Here is a 13,708-nt window from a genome sequence, read left to right as displayed (position 1 = left end):
TCATGATTCACCTTAGCATAGCATAGCATTTGATATGGGCAGGTGTGGGGGCCCACAGATGATTGTCAGTGGGTGGTTTTCTTCTCTTCCCCCTACCCCAACTCCAGCTCCTTATATTCTGTAGAGAGAAATATATAGTCTTTATTTCCAGGGATACAGGACAAATCAGCCCCTGTCTTTTTCTGAGTCCTTCTTGTGGGAAGAACCTACCAAAATGTGAATCCTTGGCTTCAGTTTTGGCTTATGTTTTGTGACTCCCACCATGTAGGTACTGGATAACAGAATTCTGGATCATGTTTAAGATGGATACCAGCCTGGCAAGCACCATGGAGGAGTTTCAGGAACTGGTGAAAGCAAATGGTGAGGAGCTCCACTGCCGCCTGATTGACACAACGCAAATGTGAGTATCCTATCTTTCGAAACCACCTCCCTCCTGTGATATAACCCAGGCTGCTCAGCAAGGCTCTGTGTCCTGCTGTGACCCAAGAAGGCTTCAGGCAGATTCAGTGGCTTTACCAAAGAGAAAAGCCTGCCATGTACCAGGAAAGCAGAGAAGTCCCTGGTGATAATGCTGTATGTGGCTTATATCTGAGAGCAGGAAAAAGAAGTCTCAGTGAAAAGGAAATCAGGTAGCAAGATGCTGATTAAAATTTATACAAATCCTAAGAAACTGAAAGTACAGTGACTAAATTGGTGCTTCTTCAGCAGCCAATGCCTGGAGGCACCCTGAACTTACAAATACAGAAGGCACTGCTAGAAAATGGATCCTGCAGAGGATTTATAACATACATGGTACATTTGCGAGAGACACTCCAATCTGTGCAGAGGTGGAAAAGTACTCAGGAATATTTCATATTGTTCCTTGGGATTTCTCATTTATGAGATGGTCCCAGTCTGAAAAAATGAATGCCTGTCCTAATTTGGGGGGAGGAGAGTACACGCATTGTCTGCTAAGGTTTTCATAATGTGGTTGCTTGATTTTAGAATAATACAGATCCCGAGGATATAGAATTCTAGTGCTGAAATGTATTTTAAAGATGTTTTATCTTGGGAAACTGAGGCTCAGCAAGACTGGCTCGTCTGGGGACACAGAGCTAGTTGAGTTAATGACAGAGCAGAAGCTGGACTATGAGAGCCCCTAGTGCCTTGTGCCACGGCCACATAGAAATGATTTCCAAATCACGTACAAGAGTCCCACTTAAATCTCCTTTGCAGGTTGGACTCTCTGAACTTCTTTCCTTAGAACTGTAACAACGTGAAAGATAAAAGAAGGTTTTGCAATAGCAACATCATCATTTTTAAAATGCAGCACACAGGGCCTGGGACAGTTTTGAAACCCTGACTTCCTTGTCCCCTAGCTGACTTTCCTCTACCAATATTTTCCAAAGTATGTTCTTTAGGAATTAGTCAGTGGGATGTTGCCTGACCAGATATACTTGAGAAATAGTGAACTGAACTTCCCTTTTGCGATGCATCTCAGAGTCTATAATGTGCTCTTTGGCTAAAGGGGCTGCCGAATTTGTAGCATTTCCCAAACTTGTCTGACCATAGAACCCTTTTGTCAGGAGACAAGGTTCTCAGGAATCCCTGTTTGGGAAACACAGCCTGCAACCTGCTACCTTTCTCTTTGCTTCCTTAGTGAAGGAAACTGAATAAGAAATATGTGGATCGATTACAAGAAAATGTGTGTGGGGCCAACTCTGGAGTTAGCTAGGCTTCCTTGGTCATTTCATTTCCTGGGGACATTTGAGGAAAATGTCACAAGTCTGCCCAGAGGGACCGTGTGTTCCTACACATGACTCCCCAGCATGGCACCTCCTCTCTGTGCTCTTCTGGCATGGAAACTGCCCCCAAACCTTGAGATTTCCAACCAGATAGAGTCCCCATCACCCTCATGAGATTAAGGAACACACAGTGGACATGGAGAGAACATATGTGACGGGGCCAGGACTTGAAGGCCAGGGCACCGTGACCAGTGCGTTGTTCCCACTTCCTTAAGATCAGCATGTTTTACCCAGTTCCCATGGCACATTCAGAAGGCTCATGGGAACCATCCAGGCTCCCTAGCTGTCACCACAGGAAAAGCTGATTAAAGGACACTGTTAATACATTGTTTTGGCCCTGGAAAGTTAGCTAATGGTGCTTTGCATATTCTTGTGAGAAACGTTCATGGATTTACTTGCATTAGAAAAGCAATTTTGATTTATTCTTTTCCCCCGTCTTCTCCCTTTTCACTTTTACTCACAAAAGCAATGCCCGTGACTGGTCCAGGAAACTGACCCAAAGGATAAAATCGAACACCAGCAAGAAGCGGAAAGTCTCCCTGCTCTTTGACCATCTGGAGCCAGAAGAACTGTCTGAGCACCTCACTTTCCTAGAGTTCAAGTCCTTCCGGAGGATATCGGTATGTACCAAGGGGCTGGAGAAAAGCTGCCCTGCGACAGCTCTGAGAGTAAGCAGAGGAATTCAACAGGCCGCCCACCTCATCCCCGTGAAGACCCCTCTGGGCTGGTGGGCTTTCCTGTCAGGCTGTGTGTAGGTGGGCAAGTCAGGGCACACTGCTGGGCTGTGTTCCTCCTGCTCCACTCCCCGCTCCACCCTCCAAGCCCACCTTCCCCTCCCCACCCCTCATTCAGGTGGTAGTACTATGCACACACGATGCCTTGTGCATGTGAGTGTACACACAAGACGTGTGCACACGTGCACACACACACACACACACACACATTTTTCCCCTGATAATCATCAGTCTTTCAGAAATTTTCTTTAAAATTTTCCTCTCCCAAAATGAGGATAAGTCCTGTAAGAGTTTGAATTCATTCTAGAATAGGCTTTGGATGGCTGGGGGAAATTTCAAAATAAATCAGTGGCTACTGGTCTAGTTCAGAATTTACCTAAACTCTGGAAGTGCTGCTGACATGCCCCACAGTCACCCCTGATCCTAGAGATAAACTCTGCTGACCGAGACCTTGCTCCTTGAAACTCTATATGTGATACCAAAGAACACCTCCATGCAAGAGAACTCGCTTCCATTGAAGCCAACAGAGCTTCATTGGAGAGAGAGAAAGTGAGTGACATAATAGATTTTGGATTATCTTTGTTTTTCCCCTTCAGCAGCAGAGCTGGAACTAGTATTGAGATTTTTCTTTTATACTGTACTAGTTAGAGTTTAAACAAGATCATATCCATATCTGCTCAGCATAATATTTGGGTTAACTAGTATATGTACGGAGAAGGCAATGGCACCCCACTCCAGTACTCTTGCCTGGAAAATCCCATGGACGGAGGTGCCTGGTAGGCTGCAGTCCATGGGGTCGCTAGGAGTCGGACACGACTGAGCAACTTCACTTTCACTTTTCACTTTCATGCACTGGAGAAGGAAATGGCAACCCACTCCAGTGTTCTTGCCTGGAGAATCCCAGGGACGGGGAGCCTGGTGGGCTGCCGTCTATGGGGTCGCACAGAGTCGGATACGACTGAAGCGACTTAGCAGCAGCAGCAGCAGCAGTATATGTACACATCCATTTATGCCTAATGACTTCTGATGTAGAGGGGCATGCTGTGCGTGGAATAAGAAAGATGTCCTTCCTGCCGTCCTTGCTGGCAGGAAAGGAGAGGAGGCCCAAGAGTTCCTCTGTCCCTTAGCAGATTCTGGCCATCAGCTTAGCAGGGGCAGCATGCCCCTCAGGTCTCTAGGAGTGCAGGAGCGCAGTCCTGATGAGTTTCTTTTTCCCCAGTTCTCTGATTATCAGAATTACCTTGTGAACAGCTGCGTGAAGGAGAACCCCACCATGGAGCGGTCCATTGCTCTGTGCAACGGCATCTCCCAGTGGGTGCAGCTGATGGTTCTCAGCCGTCCCACCCCCCAGCTCCGAGCTGAAGTCTTCATCAAGTTCATCCAGGTGGCTCAGGTGAGTGACTGGATGAAGACTTGAGGCCTGGGCTACCAGGTAAATTACTCCCTCTCCCCTCAGCCTAGTCTGTCCTTGAGAGCTGCTTTCCCCTCATGAATCTCCTGGTGGGGTTTGTGCACCTTCACCTGTCCTCAGATCTCGATATGATGACTTTTCTACATCCCACATGAGATCAGTATGGAGAGGGCCATGTAGGCCATCTTCAGAGTTAGGGTACAGCTTTAGTTCTGTTTAAATCTTTAACACGTTTCTGAAGATGCTTACCAGCCAACTCTGTTTTACCTAATGTGGTCCACTTAGCAAAGGAAAGGGTAATTCAGATTTCAGTATAGCTGGGCCAGCTTGATTTAGGTCTCTGAGCCCAAGTTATGTTGAATGGCTGGGTTTAGTGTTTGAGGAGTATGTTTTAAGCATTTGATAAGAGAAAAGCAGATACTATGAACACATATCTGAAACTTCACAGAGATTCTAGCACTCTATCCCAGTTAGTTACAGTCCTGTTTAAGCCATGGTGTTGCCCTCAAAAATAAAACAGTCTGGTTACTTTGGGGTAAAGGATATAAAAGATTACACTGAATAATATATTTTTCTAGCTTTAGATGTTCTAAACCAGTGTTTCTTAAAGTGTGGTACGTGGACCACTTGCTCTGATATTAACTAGAGGTATGTTAAAATCATAGATCCCTAAAGCTCAGCCCCAGATCCAGGGAATCTAAACATCAGGACTTGGGTCCAGAATCTTTGTGTTAAACAAGTACTTTGGATGTTTCTTAGAAACCACTGATGTAGAGAGTTGTCTGCAGACCAGCTGAAATGAAAGGAAGAAGATGGGATGCTTTGCTAGATTTGGGATCTGCTGGTCTAGAACTAAGCCCGAGAAAAGAAATGTTTGGAAAACTGCGATACCTGATCACTATCCTTTGGCCAGAATTAGGAATACTCATAGCACAGAGACAAGAGACAGCCTCAAGCTCCCACATAACTGACATGTGCAGTGACTCTGCTAGCATCTGTTTTCTGTGTCACAGAAGCTCCATCAGCTGCAGAACTTCAATACATTGATGGCCGTGATCGGAGGATTATGTCACAGCTCTATTTCCAGGCTCAAGGAGACAAGTTCACATGTCCCGCATGAAATCAATAAGGTCAGTGCTCCTGTCTCCTCTAGGGCCCTTCAGCAGCATTCCTAGGACCAGTGTCAGCATGTCCTCCTTGAGGGGCAACCCAGAGAGCATTTCCAAGCCACGCCATCCCTTTTTTAACAAGGCAGATACCCAGGAGAGAACCCCTTAAGAAAACCCACAGGGTGGGGACGTCACAGATTTGCGGGTGACTGAGTCAGTCTAGCCACAGTGTTACTGCCCCCATTCCCGCTGGTGATGTGGAACGTGTGCCTCTTTTCCATGCGCCTTGGCCACTGAGTGTCCAGAGCCACCGTCTTTAGCCCTGACTCCCTTGCTTGAGCAAGGAACCGTGGTGGCTCAGTGACCGGAGCTCAGTTTGCAGGTCAAGTGAGGTTATATAGTGACACGTTAGAAATCTAACTAGCCACAAACCTTGGAGAGTGCCATTCTGGAAAGCTGAATTTTCCCAGATAGTTGGAAATAAGCTTTTCAGGTACGATTTTGTAATAGGTGGTATTTTATTGGTATTTATTAAGTGTCCTATGTACTTTCCTACATTAGATTTTATCGAGACTTTAATCCTTTATGATACAGGACTATTATTATACATATAAACCATTATGATATAGTGCAGATATAAATGCAGCTATATATAATATAGGTTTGATGATGACTGCTCTGAGTATTTCATCTCATCTGGCCTTTCTTACTGAACTCAAACCCCAGCCCCCACCTCCAAGCTGACACAGAAGGAGACTCTCAGGGAAGAGATATCTTAGCCTCAATGTCTCATCTGCTTTTCCCAGATGTTCACCCTTTCAGGAAGTCTCTTATTAACCATCCCTGCTCTCACAACACTGGGACTGGAGGATGCTGCTCCACCCACACCTTCCAGTGGTCTGATAACCTTATAATTTTTGGATCATGCTGGCTGAGACCAGGCAGAACAACTGAAGAGACACATATTGTTCCAAATCAGAGGTGACGCAGGGAGAGAATCACAGACACTAATGTGCCTTCGTGTCATATTGACAAGCTTGCTCCTCTGCAATGCTGCTGGACCTTTGGGGTGGTCTGCAGAGTGAATTCCTAAGGCCAGGGTTAAAGCTAGTGTCCCCCAGTAGTTTATTTCACTTTCTATGGGGAACAGAAAGTTCTCTACCATCTTTGCTGCTCATCTCTAGTCTTGTAAGCCTTTCCCCGACTCCAGACTCCCCAGCCCTATTTGCTCAGGTGTGTGCTCTCTTGAGTGCCTGATGAACTATGGAATGAGGTTCGTGACACTGTACAGGAGACAGGGATCAAGACCATCCCCATGGAAAAGAAATGCAAAAAAGCAAAATGGCTGTCTGGGGAGGCCGTACAAATAGCTGTGAAAAGAAGAGAAACGAAAAGCAAAGGAGAAAAGGAAAGATATAAGCATCTGAATGCAGAGTTTCAAAGAATAGCAAGAAGAGATAAGCCTTCCTCAGCAATCAATGCAAAGAAATAGAGGAAAACAACAGAATGGGAAAGACTAGAGATCTCTTCAAGAAAATTAGAGATACCAAGGGAACATTTCATGCAAAGGTGGGCTCGATAAAGGACAGAAATGGTATGGACCTAACAGAAGCAGAAGATATTAAGAGGTGGCAGGAATACACAGAACTGTACAAAAAAGATCTTCACAACCCAGATAATCATGATGGTGTGATGACTCACCTAGAGCCAGACATCCTGGAATGTGAAGTCAAGTGGGCCTTAGAAAGCATCACTATGAACAAAGCTAGTGGAGGTGATGGAATTCCAGTTGAGCTATTTCAAATCCTGAAAGATGCTGTGAAAATGCTGCACTCAATATGCCAGGAAATTTGGAAAACTCAGCAGTGGCCACAGGACTGGAAAAGGTCAGTTTTCATCCCAATCCCAAAGAAAGGCAATGCCAAAGAATGCTCAAACTACCGCACAATTGCACTCATCTCACATGCTAGTAGAGTAATGCTCAAAATTCTCCAAGCCAGGCTTCAGCAATACGTGAACTGTAAACTTCTAGATGTTCAAGCTGGTTTTAGAAAAGGAAGAGGAACCAGAGATCAAATTGCCAACATCTGCTGGATCATGGAAAAAGCAAGAGAGTTCCAGAAAAACATCTATTTCTGCTTTATTGACTATGCCAAAGCCTTTGACTGTGTGGATCACAATAAACTGTGGAAAATTCTGAAAGTGATGGGAATCCCAGACCACCTGATCTGCCTCTTGAGAAATTTGTATGCAGGTCAGGAAGCAACAGTTAGAACTGGACATGGAATAACAGACTGGTTCCGAATAGGAAAAGGAGTACGTCAAGGCTGTATATTGTCACTGTGCTTATTTAACTTCTATGCAGAGTACATCATGAGAAACACAGGGCTGGAAGAAGCACAAGCTGGAATCAATTGCTGGGAGAAATATCAATAACCTCAGATATGCAGATGATACCACCCTTATGGCAGAAAGTGAAGAGGAACTCAAAAGCCTCTTGATGAAAGTGAAAGTGGAGAGTGAAAAAGTTGGCTTAAAGCTCAACATTCAGAAAACGAAGATCATGGCATCTGGTCCCATCACTTCATGGGAAATAGATGGGGCAACAGTGGAAACAGTGTCAGACTTTATTTTTTTGGGCTCCAAAATCACTGCAGATGGTGATTGCAGCCATGAAATTAAAAGATGCTTACTCCTTAGAAAGAAAGTTATGACCAACCTAGATAGCATACTGAAAAGCAGAGATACTACTTTGCCAACAAAGGTCTGTCTAGTCAAGGTTATGGGTTTTCCTGTGGTCATGTATGGATGTGAGAGTTGGACTGTGAAGAAGGCTGAGCGCCGAAGAATTGATGCTTTTGAACTGTGGTGTTGGAGAAGACTCTTGAGAGTCCCTTGGACTGCAAGGAGATCCAACCAGTCCATTCTGAAGGAGATCAGCCCTGGGATTTCTTTGGAAGGAATGATGCTAAAGCTGAAACTCCAGTACTTTGGCCACCTCATGCGAAGAGTTGACTCACTGGAAAAGCCTCTGATGCTGGGAGGGATTGGGGGCAGGAGGAGAAGGGGACAACAGAGGATGAGATGGCTGGATGGCATCATTGACTCGGTGGACATGAGTTTGAGTGAACTCCAGGAGTTGGTGATGGACAGGGAGGCCTGGAGTGCTGCGATTCATGGGGTCGCAAAGAGTCGGACACGACTGAGCGACTGAACTGAACTGAACTGAACTGTGCTCTCTTGCAGCCTTGTGACTGTGGGAGGCTGACTCTCAGACCTCAAGTAACTTCATCAGGGAGAAATGGTGCTTCTCAGGCCACAATTTTATGACACGAATTTCCGGCACAGCGTTTAAAATGTTATTTTGTGTTGTGACATGATTGGCAGGGAGTCTCTTCTTCCTGTCTTTGCTTCTGAGAAAGCTGGTCACCACACATGGGGATGGGGTTCTGTGAACCACATGCTGACTTGAAGCAGGTGTGCTGGAAGGAGCAGCAGATGTGGCTGCACCCTTGCCTAGCACCCTTAGGCCATAGCAGAGCACAGCCTCTAATGCAGAGTCCCCAGGCCTCCGTCTCATCCCTGTCAGGTCCTATGCCAGGAATCGGTCTATCCTGTTCAGTCTCCCTGTCCAGGGTTTCAGTCTGTGAGTGGACTGTCACCTGCTTCCTAGACATAGGCCCATCCTGAGACTCGCTGAGTGAAGGCCCACAGAGCCCAGCATAAGAAACATGAACACTCGACAGAGGACTGAAGTGCCACACTGGAAACACACCCTTCCCTGCACCAGCTGTGGGCAGCACACTTCACTTTGTCTCTGGAAGACACAAGGGAAGGGGACTGAGGACACAGTTCAGAGGCACACTTGCCATGTGCTGTATAATCGTGTACCTTTAAAAAAAAATTATCATGTGCTTGTATCACTTATTTTTTAAAAGAACAACTTTAACATAAAAATACTAAAACCTTACTTAGAATTTTCCAGCTGTGAAGTAGAGTACACCTTGCGCTTGGTAAGTCTGCTCTGTGACATGTGACGTTAAGTTGGAGCTGTCACTGGAGAGTCAGAACCTGCACCTTGAGATGGATCGCCCCATGCCTGACTCGTCAGGCACCAGGTGTGATCACGGTAGGGGCTGAGAGTAAACAGGAGGCTGCTGCAGACAGGAGAGCCCGCCTGGAGGGTGCCTGTGACCGGCTCTCCTCTTCTGTTCCGTAGGTTCTAGGTGAGATGACGGAGCTGCTGTCCTCCTGTAGAAACTACGACAACTACCGGCGTGCTTATGGGGAGTGCACCGACTTCAAGATCCCCATCCTGGGGGTGCACCTCAAGGACCTCATCTCCCTGTACGAAGCCATGCCTGACTACCTGGAGGAGGGGAAGGTGAACGTCCATAAGCTGCTGGCCCTGTACAACCACATCCATGAGTTAGTCCAGCTGCAGGAGGTGCCCCCGCCCCTGGAGGCCAACAAGGACCTGGTGCACCTGCTGACGGTGAGGCTCTGTGGAAGACTAATTACTAGCACTTCCTTATCAAATATCAGCTCAGTGAAGACTCACAAAACTCTGTGAAGTAGATACTATCATTATGTCCATTTTACGGATGGGGATTCTGAGGCAAAAATACGTAACTTGGCAGAGGCTGCACGTTATTAAGTAGCAGAGCCTGGTCTTAGACCTGGGTGGTGGGACTCCAGGGCTGTGCACCTTGAACTTCTAGAAAAGCCAGTCCTAAGCTGTCTGGGAGGAGCTGATAGCAAATCATGATACGAGACTTGGTAAGAGATGGAGACAGTGGGTTTTCATTAAAAAAACAAAAAAACAACGGTGGGGGTTGGGGGGGACATGGCAGTGAGTTAGTTAAAAAAAAAAACAAAAAAACAAAAAACAGGTTCATTATTTGGGTCCTGCCACCACTGGCTTAGATTCCAGAGACATTCAAGCCCAGGGCAGGTGAGCACTTGTCGTGATGCGGGAGACCAGGATGTACCCTTTGGGTGTGGCATGAGAGCAAATGAACTCGCTTCCAGACTGTGGTTTTGTAGTTCAACAGCTGTGTGACTGTGGACACAGAACTCTGTTTCCTTCTCTGTAAAATCAGAGGGGTTCATCTCTGTGATGACTTCTCACTTCTCTTTCAGTACTAAAATTGTACAATTTTTAATCTGCGATTTTTCTTTTTGCAGCATGGAATAATCACTGTAGCCTCTTCCTACCTCAGGGGACTATTCTATAGTTCCTCAGGCTTTGCATTTAGCTGGTATCTAATCCCAGCCTTTTTACTAATTGGCCAGGTGACTGTGGCTGGTCTCATCCTTAAGACAGTAACATCTGAGAAAAGAGGCACTGAAACTTAATTTTCTTGGATCACAAATTTTGTGAGGAAAGCAGTGAACATTCTTCTACCCAAAACATACATAAACTGCACTCAAAAAAATATGCATGTTTTTGAGTTCTTAACCCCCTGAAGTCCTTCCATAGAATCAGGTTAAGAACAAGATTATTTCTAAGACTGCTGTCCTCTAAAATTTTAAAGTTCTAAGATACATAAAACTCTTAATATCATTTGATAATTGTCACCTAAATGGAATTCTGTTGCTGGAATCATATTTCAATAGTATCTGGCCATGAAAACTGTCCTTTCAGTCTGCTTTGGGAGAGAACATCTGAGGTGTGGACTGTCTGACCAGATAGGACCTTTGGTCTGGGTTCTACATAGAAGCTTAGCTATTTAACTGTAGTTTAAAAGGATCTTCTCCAAATTTAGAAACATTCTGAAGAACTAATGCTTGTCCTACTCCAGTAGTAGATGTTATATCCCCAAAACTTCGTGAATTTTTAACAAGTAACTTACAGCCTGGAAGAGGGAACACCAGGAAAGAAACACTGGCAAACAGCATCCTAGCAATTAACTCTGTTCTGCTTTGCTTGGCAGTTATCCCTAGATCTCTACTACACTGAAGATGAAATCTACGAACTTTCCTATGCCCGGGAACCCAGGAATCACAAAGCCCCAGTGAGTTTTTCATACTAAGCCTCCCATATGTAACAGGTGCTTTACAAGTTGCTCATCAAGGTCATTGATCTTGTAACAGACTTTAGTTCAGTTTAAGCAGCATATTATGTTTCCATTATGTGCCTAACATTGTGCTAGGAATAAGGAAGACCTGAGTACATATGAGGAATAGTTCCTGACCATAAAGAGCCTGCACAGTACTCAAGGGGATAAGACTCCTATGTGAACAGTAAATAACAACGTGCCATGAGTGTCAGAAGTGGGAGAATCAGTCAGTGGTTTACTAGTTAGAGAGGGGATATAGCATGGTGGGCTGGAGTGACCTTGCCCTCCTGTTGATTATAAAGCGTCTTCACATCAGTTGTTTCTCTGTATCCATTCATCTGTTCGTGGATATTAGGTTGCCTCCATGTCTTGGCTATTGTAAATAGTGCTGCAATCCACACTGGGGTGCATATCATATATCATTTCAGAGTATGGTTTTCTCCAGATATATGCCCAGGAGTGGGATGGCTGGATCATATAGTAGTTCTCTTTATAGTTTTTTAAGGAACATCTGTACTATTGTCTATAATGTCTGTACCAATTTACATTCCCACCAGCAGTGTAGGAGGCCGTCCTTTTCTCCCCACCTTCTTCAGCATTTATCATTGGTAGACTTTTTGAAGATGGCCATTCTGATCAGTGTGAGGTGATACCTCAAAGTCCTTTTGATTCGAACTTCTCTGATAAGTGATGTTGAATCTTTTCATGTGCTTTTTGGCTATCTCTGTGTCTTCTTTGGAGAACTATCTATTTAGATCTTCTGTCCTTTTTATAATATATATATAGGGTTTGTTTTTAAGGAGAGCTGCATGAGTTGTTTGTATAGTTGGAGATTAATCCCTTGTCACTTTTTTTGCAAATATTTTCTCCATTTTCTCAGTTGTCTTTGGTTGTTTTGTGGTTTCCTTGCTGTGAAGAAGTTTTTAAGTTTAATTAGGTCTCCTTTGTTTTTATTTTCATTACTGTTGGAGGCGGATCAAAAAAGATATTGCTGTGATTTATGTTAATATTCTGCCTATGTTTCCCTCTAGGAGTTCTATAGAATCTGGACTTACATGTAGGTTTTTGATGCATTTTGAGTTTATTTTTGTGTATGGTGTTAGAGAATGTTCTAATTTCATTCTCTTACATGTAGCTATCCAGTTTTCCCACCACTACTTACTGAAAAGACTTTTCTCTATTGTATATTCTTGCCTCCTTTGTGTGGGTTTATTCCTGGGCTTTCTGTTTCACTGATCTCTAGTTCTGTTTGTGCACCAGTACCATACTGTTTTGATTACTGTTGCTTTGTGGTATAGCCTAAAGTCAAGGAGTCTAATTCCTGCAGTTGGTTTTCTTCCTCAGGATTGCTTTGGCTATTTGGGATCTTTTGTATTTTCATACAAATTTTAAAGCTGTTCTAGTTCTGTGAAAAATGCCATGGGTAGCTTGGTAGGGATTGTGTTCAATCTGCAGGTTGCCTTGGGTAGTCATTGGAAGAATACTGAATATGGCATATCTTCCCATCTGTTTGTGTCATCTTCAGTTTCTGTCTCCTTAGGCATTTTATTTTACTCTTTTTGATGCAATGGTAAATGGTATTGTTTCCCTAATTTCTCTTTCTGATCTTTCATTATTAGTGTATAGGAATGCAAGAGATTTTTGTAGTCTGAAACTTTAACAAATTCATTGACAACCTCTAGTTTTCTGGTAGAATCTTTAGGATGTTCTATGTATAGTATCATGTCCTCTGCAGTGATAGTTTTACTGATTTTCCAATTTGGATTTTTTCTCTTTTTCTTCTCTGATTGCCATGGCAAGGACTTCCATAACTGTGTTGAATGAATGTGGTGACAGTGAACATCCTTGTCTTGTTCCTGATCTTAGAGGGAATGCTTTCAGCTTTTCACCTATGAGTGAAAATGTTAGCTGTGCATTTGTCATATATAACCTTTATTATGTTGAGGTAAGTCCCTATGCCCACTTTCTGGAGAGTTTATGAGAAATGGGTGTTGAATTTTATTGAAAGCCTTTTCTGCATCTATCGAGATGATCATATGGTTTTTATTCTTCAGTTTGTTAATGTGATGTATCACATTGAGTGATTTGGGGATACTTAAGAATCTTTGTATTGCTGCTATAAATCCTACTTGATCATGCTGTCTGATCCTTTTAATACATTGTTGGGTTTGGTTTGCTAGTATTGGGTTGGCCAAAAAGTTCATTTCCATAACATTTTATGGAAAAATACAAACTTTTTGGCCAACTCAGTATTTCATCTAGGATTTTTGCTTCTGTATTCGATATGCACCTATAATATTTGTGTGTGTGTGTGGTTGGTTTTGGTATCAGGGCGATGGTGGCCTCATAGATTGAGCTTGAGTCTTCCTTTCTCTACAATTTTTTGGGAAGAGCCTCAGAAAGATAGGTGTTACCTCTAAATGTTTGATAGAAATCACCTGTGAAGACATCTGGTCCTGGACTTTTGTCTGTTGGAAGTTTTTTACATCACCATTTCAATTTTACTACTTGTGATTGGTCTGCTCATATTTCCTATTTCTTCCTAGTTCAGTCTTGGAAGATTGTATCAAAGAATGTGTCTATTTCTTTTAGGTAGTTTAACTGACAT

General features: G+C 43.9%; 1 protein-coding gene across 7 annotated transcripts in view; it reads left to right on the top strand.

The window, feature by feature from the left end:
- Positions 1-13,708, top strand: part of RASGRP1 (RAS guanyl releasing protein 1) — a 217,890-nt gene that overhangs the window by 190,732 nt on the left and 13,450 nt on the right. For all 7 annotated transcript variants that reach the window (XM_055537329.1, XM_055537330.1, XM_055537331.1 and 4 more), the window contains 6 exons: positions 269-400; positions 2,251-2,404; positions 3,738-3,911; positions 4,943-5,059; positions 9,258-9,533; positions 10,975-11,055. In XM_055537329.1, coding sequence (XP_055393304.1) covers positions 269-400; positions 2,251-2,404; positions 3,738-3,911; positions 4,943-5,059; positions 9,258-9,533; positions 10,975-11,055 — 934 coding nt within the window. The remainder of the gene's footprint in view (positions 1-268; positions 401-2,250; positions 2,405-3,737; positions 3,912-4,942; positions 5,060-9,257; positions 9,534-10,974; positions 11,056-13,708) is intronic.

The sequence above is a fragment of the Bubalus kerabau genome, chromosome 10, assembly GCF_029407905.1.
Source record: "Bubalus kerabau isolate K-KA32 ecotype Philippines breed swamp buffalo chromosome 10, PCC_UOA_SB_1v2, whole genome shotgun sequence".
NCBI lineage: Eukaryota > Metazoa > Chordata > Mammalia > Artiodactyla > Bovidae > Bubalus > Bubalus kerabau.
This window is presented reverse-complemented; position numbering and strand designations above follow the sequence as displayed.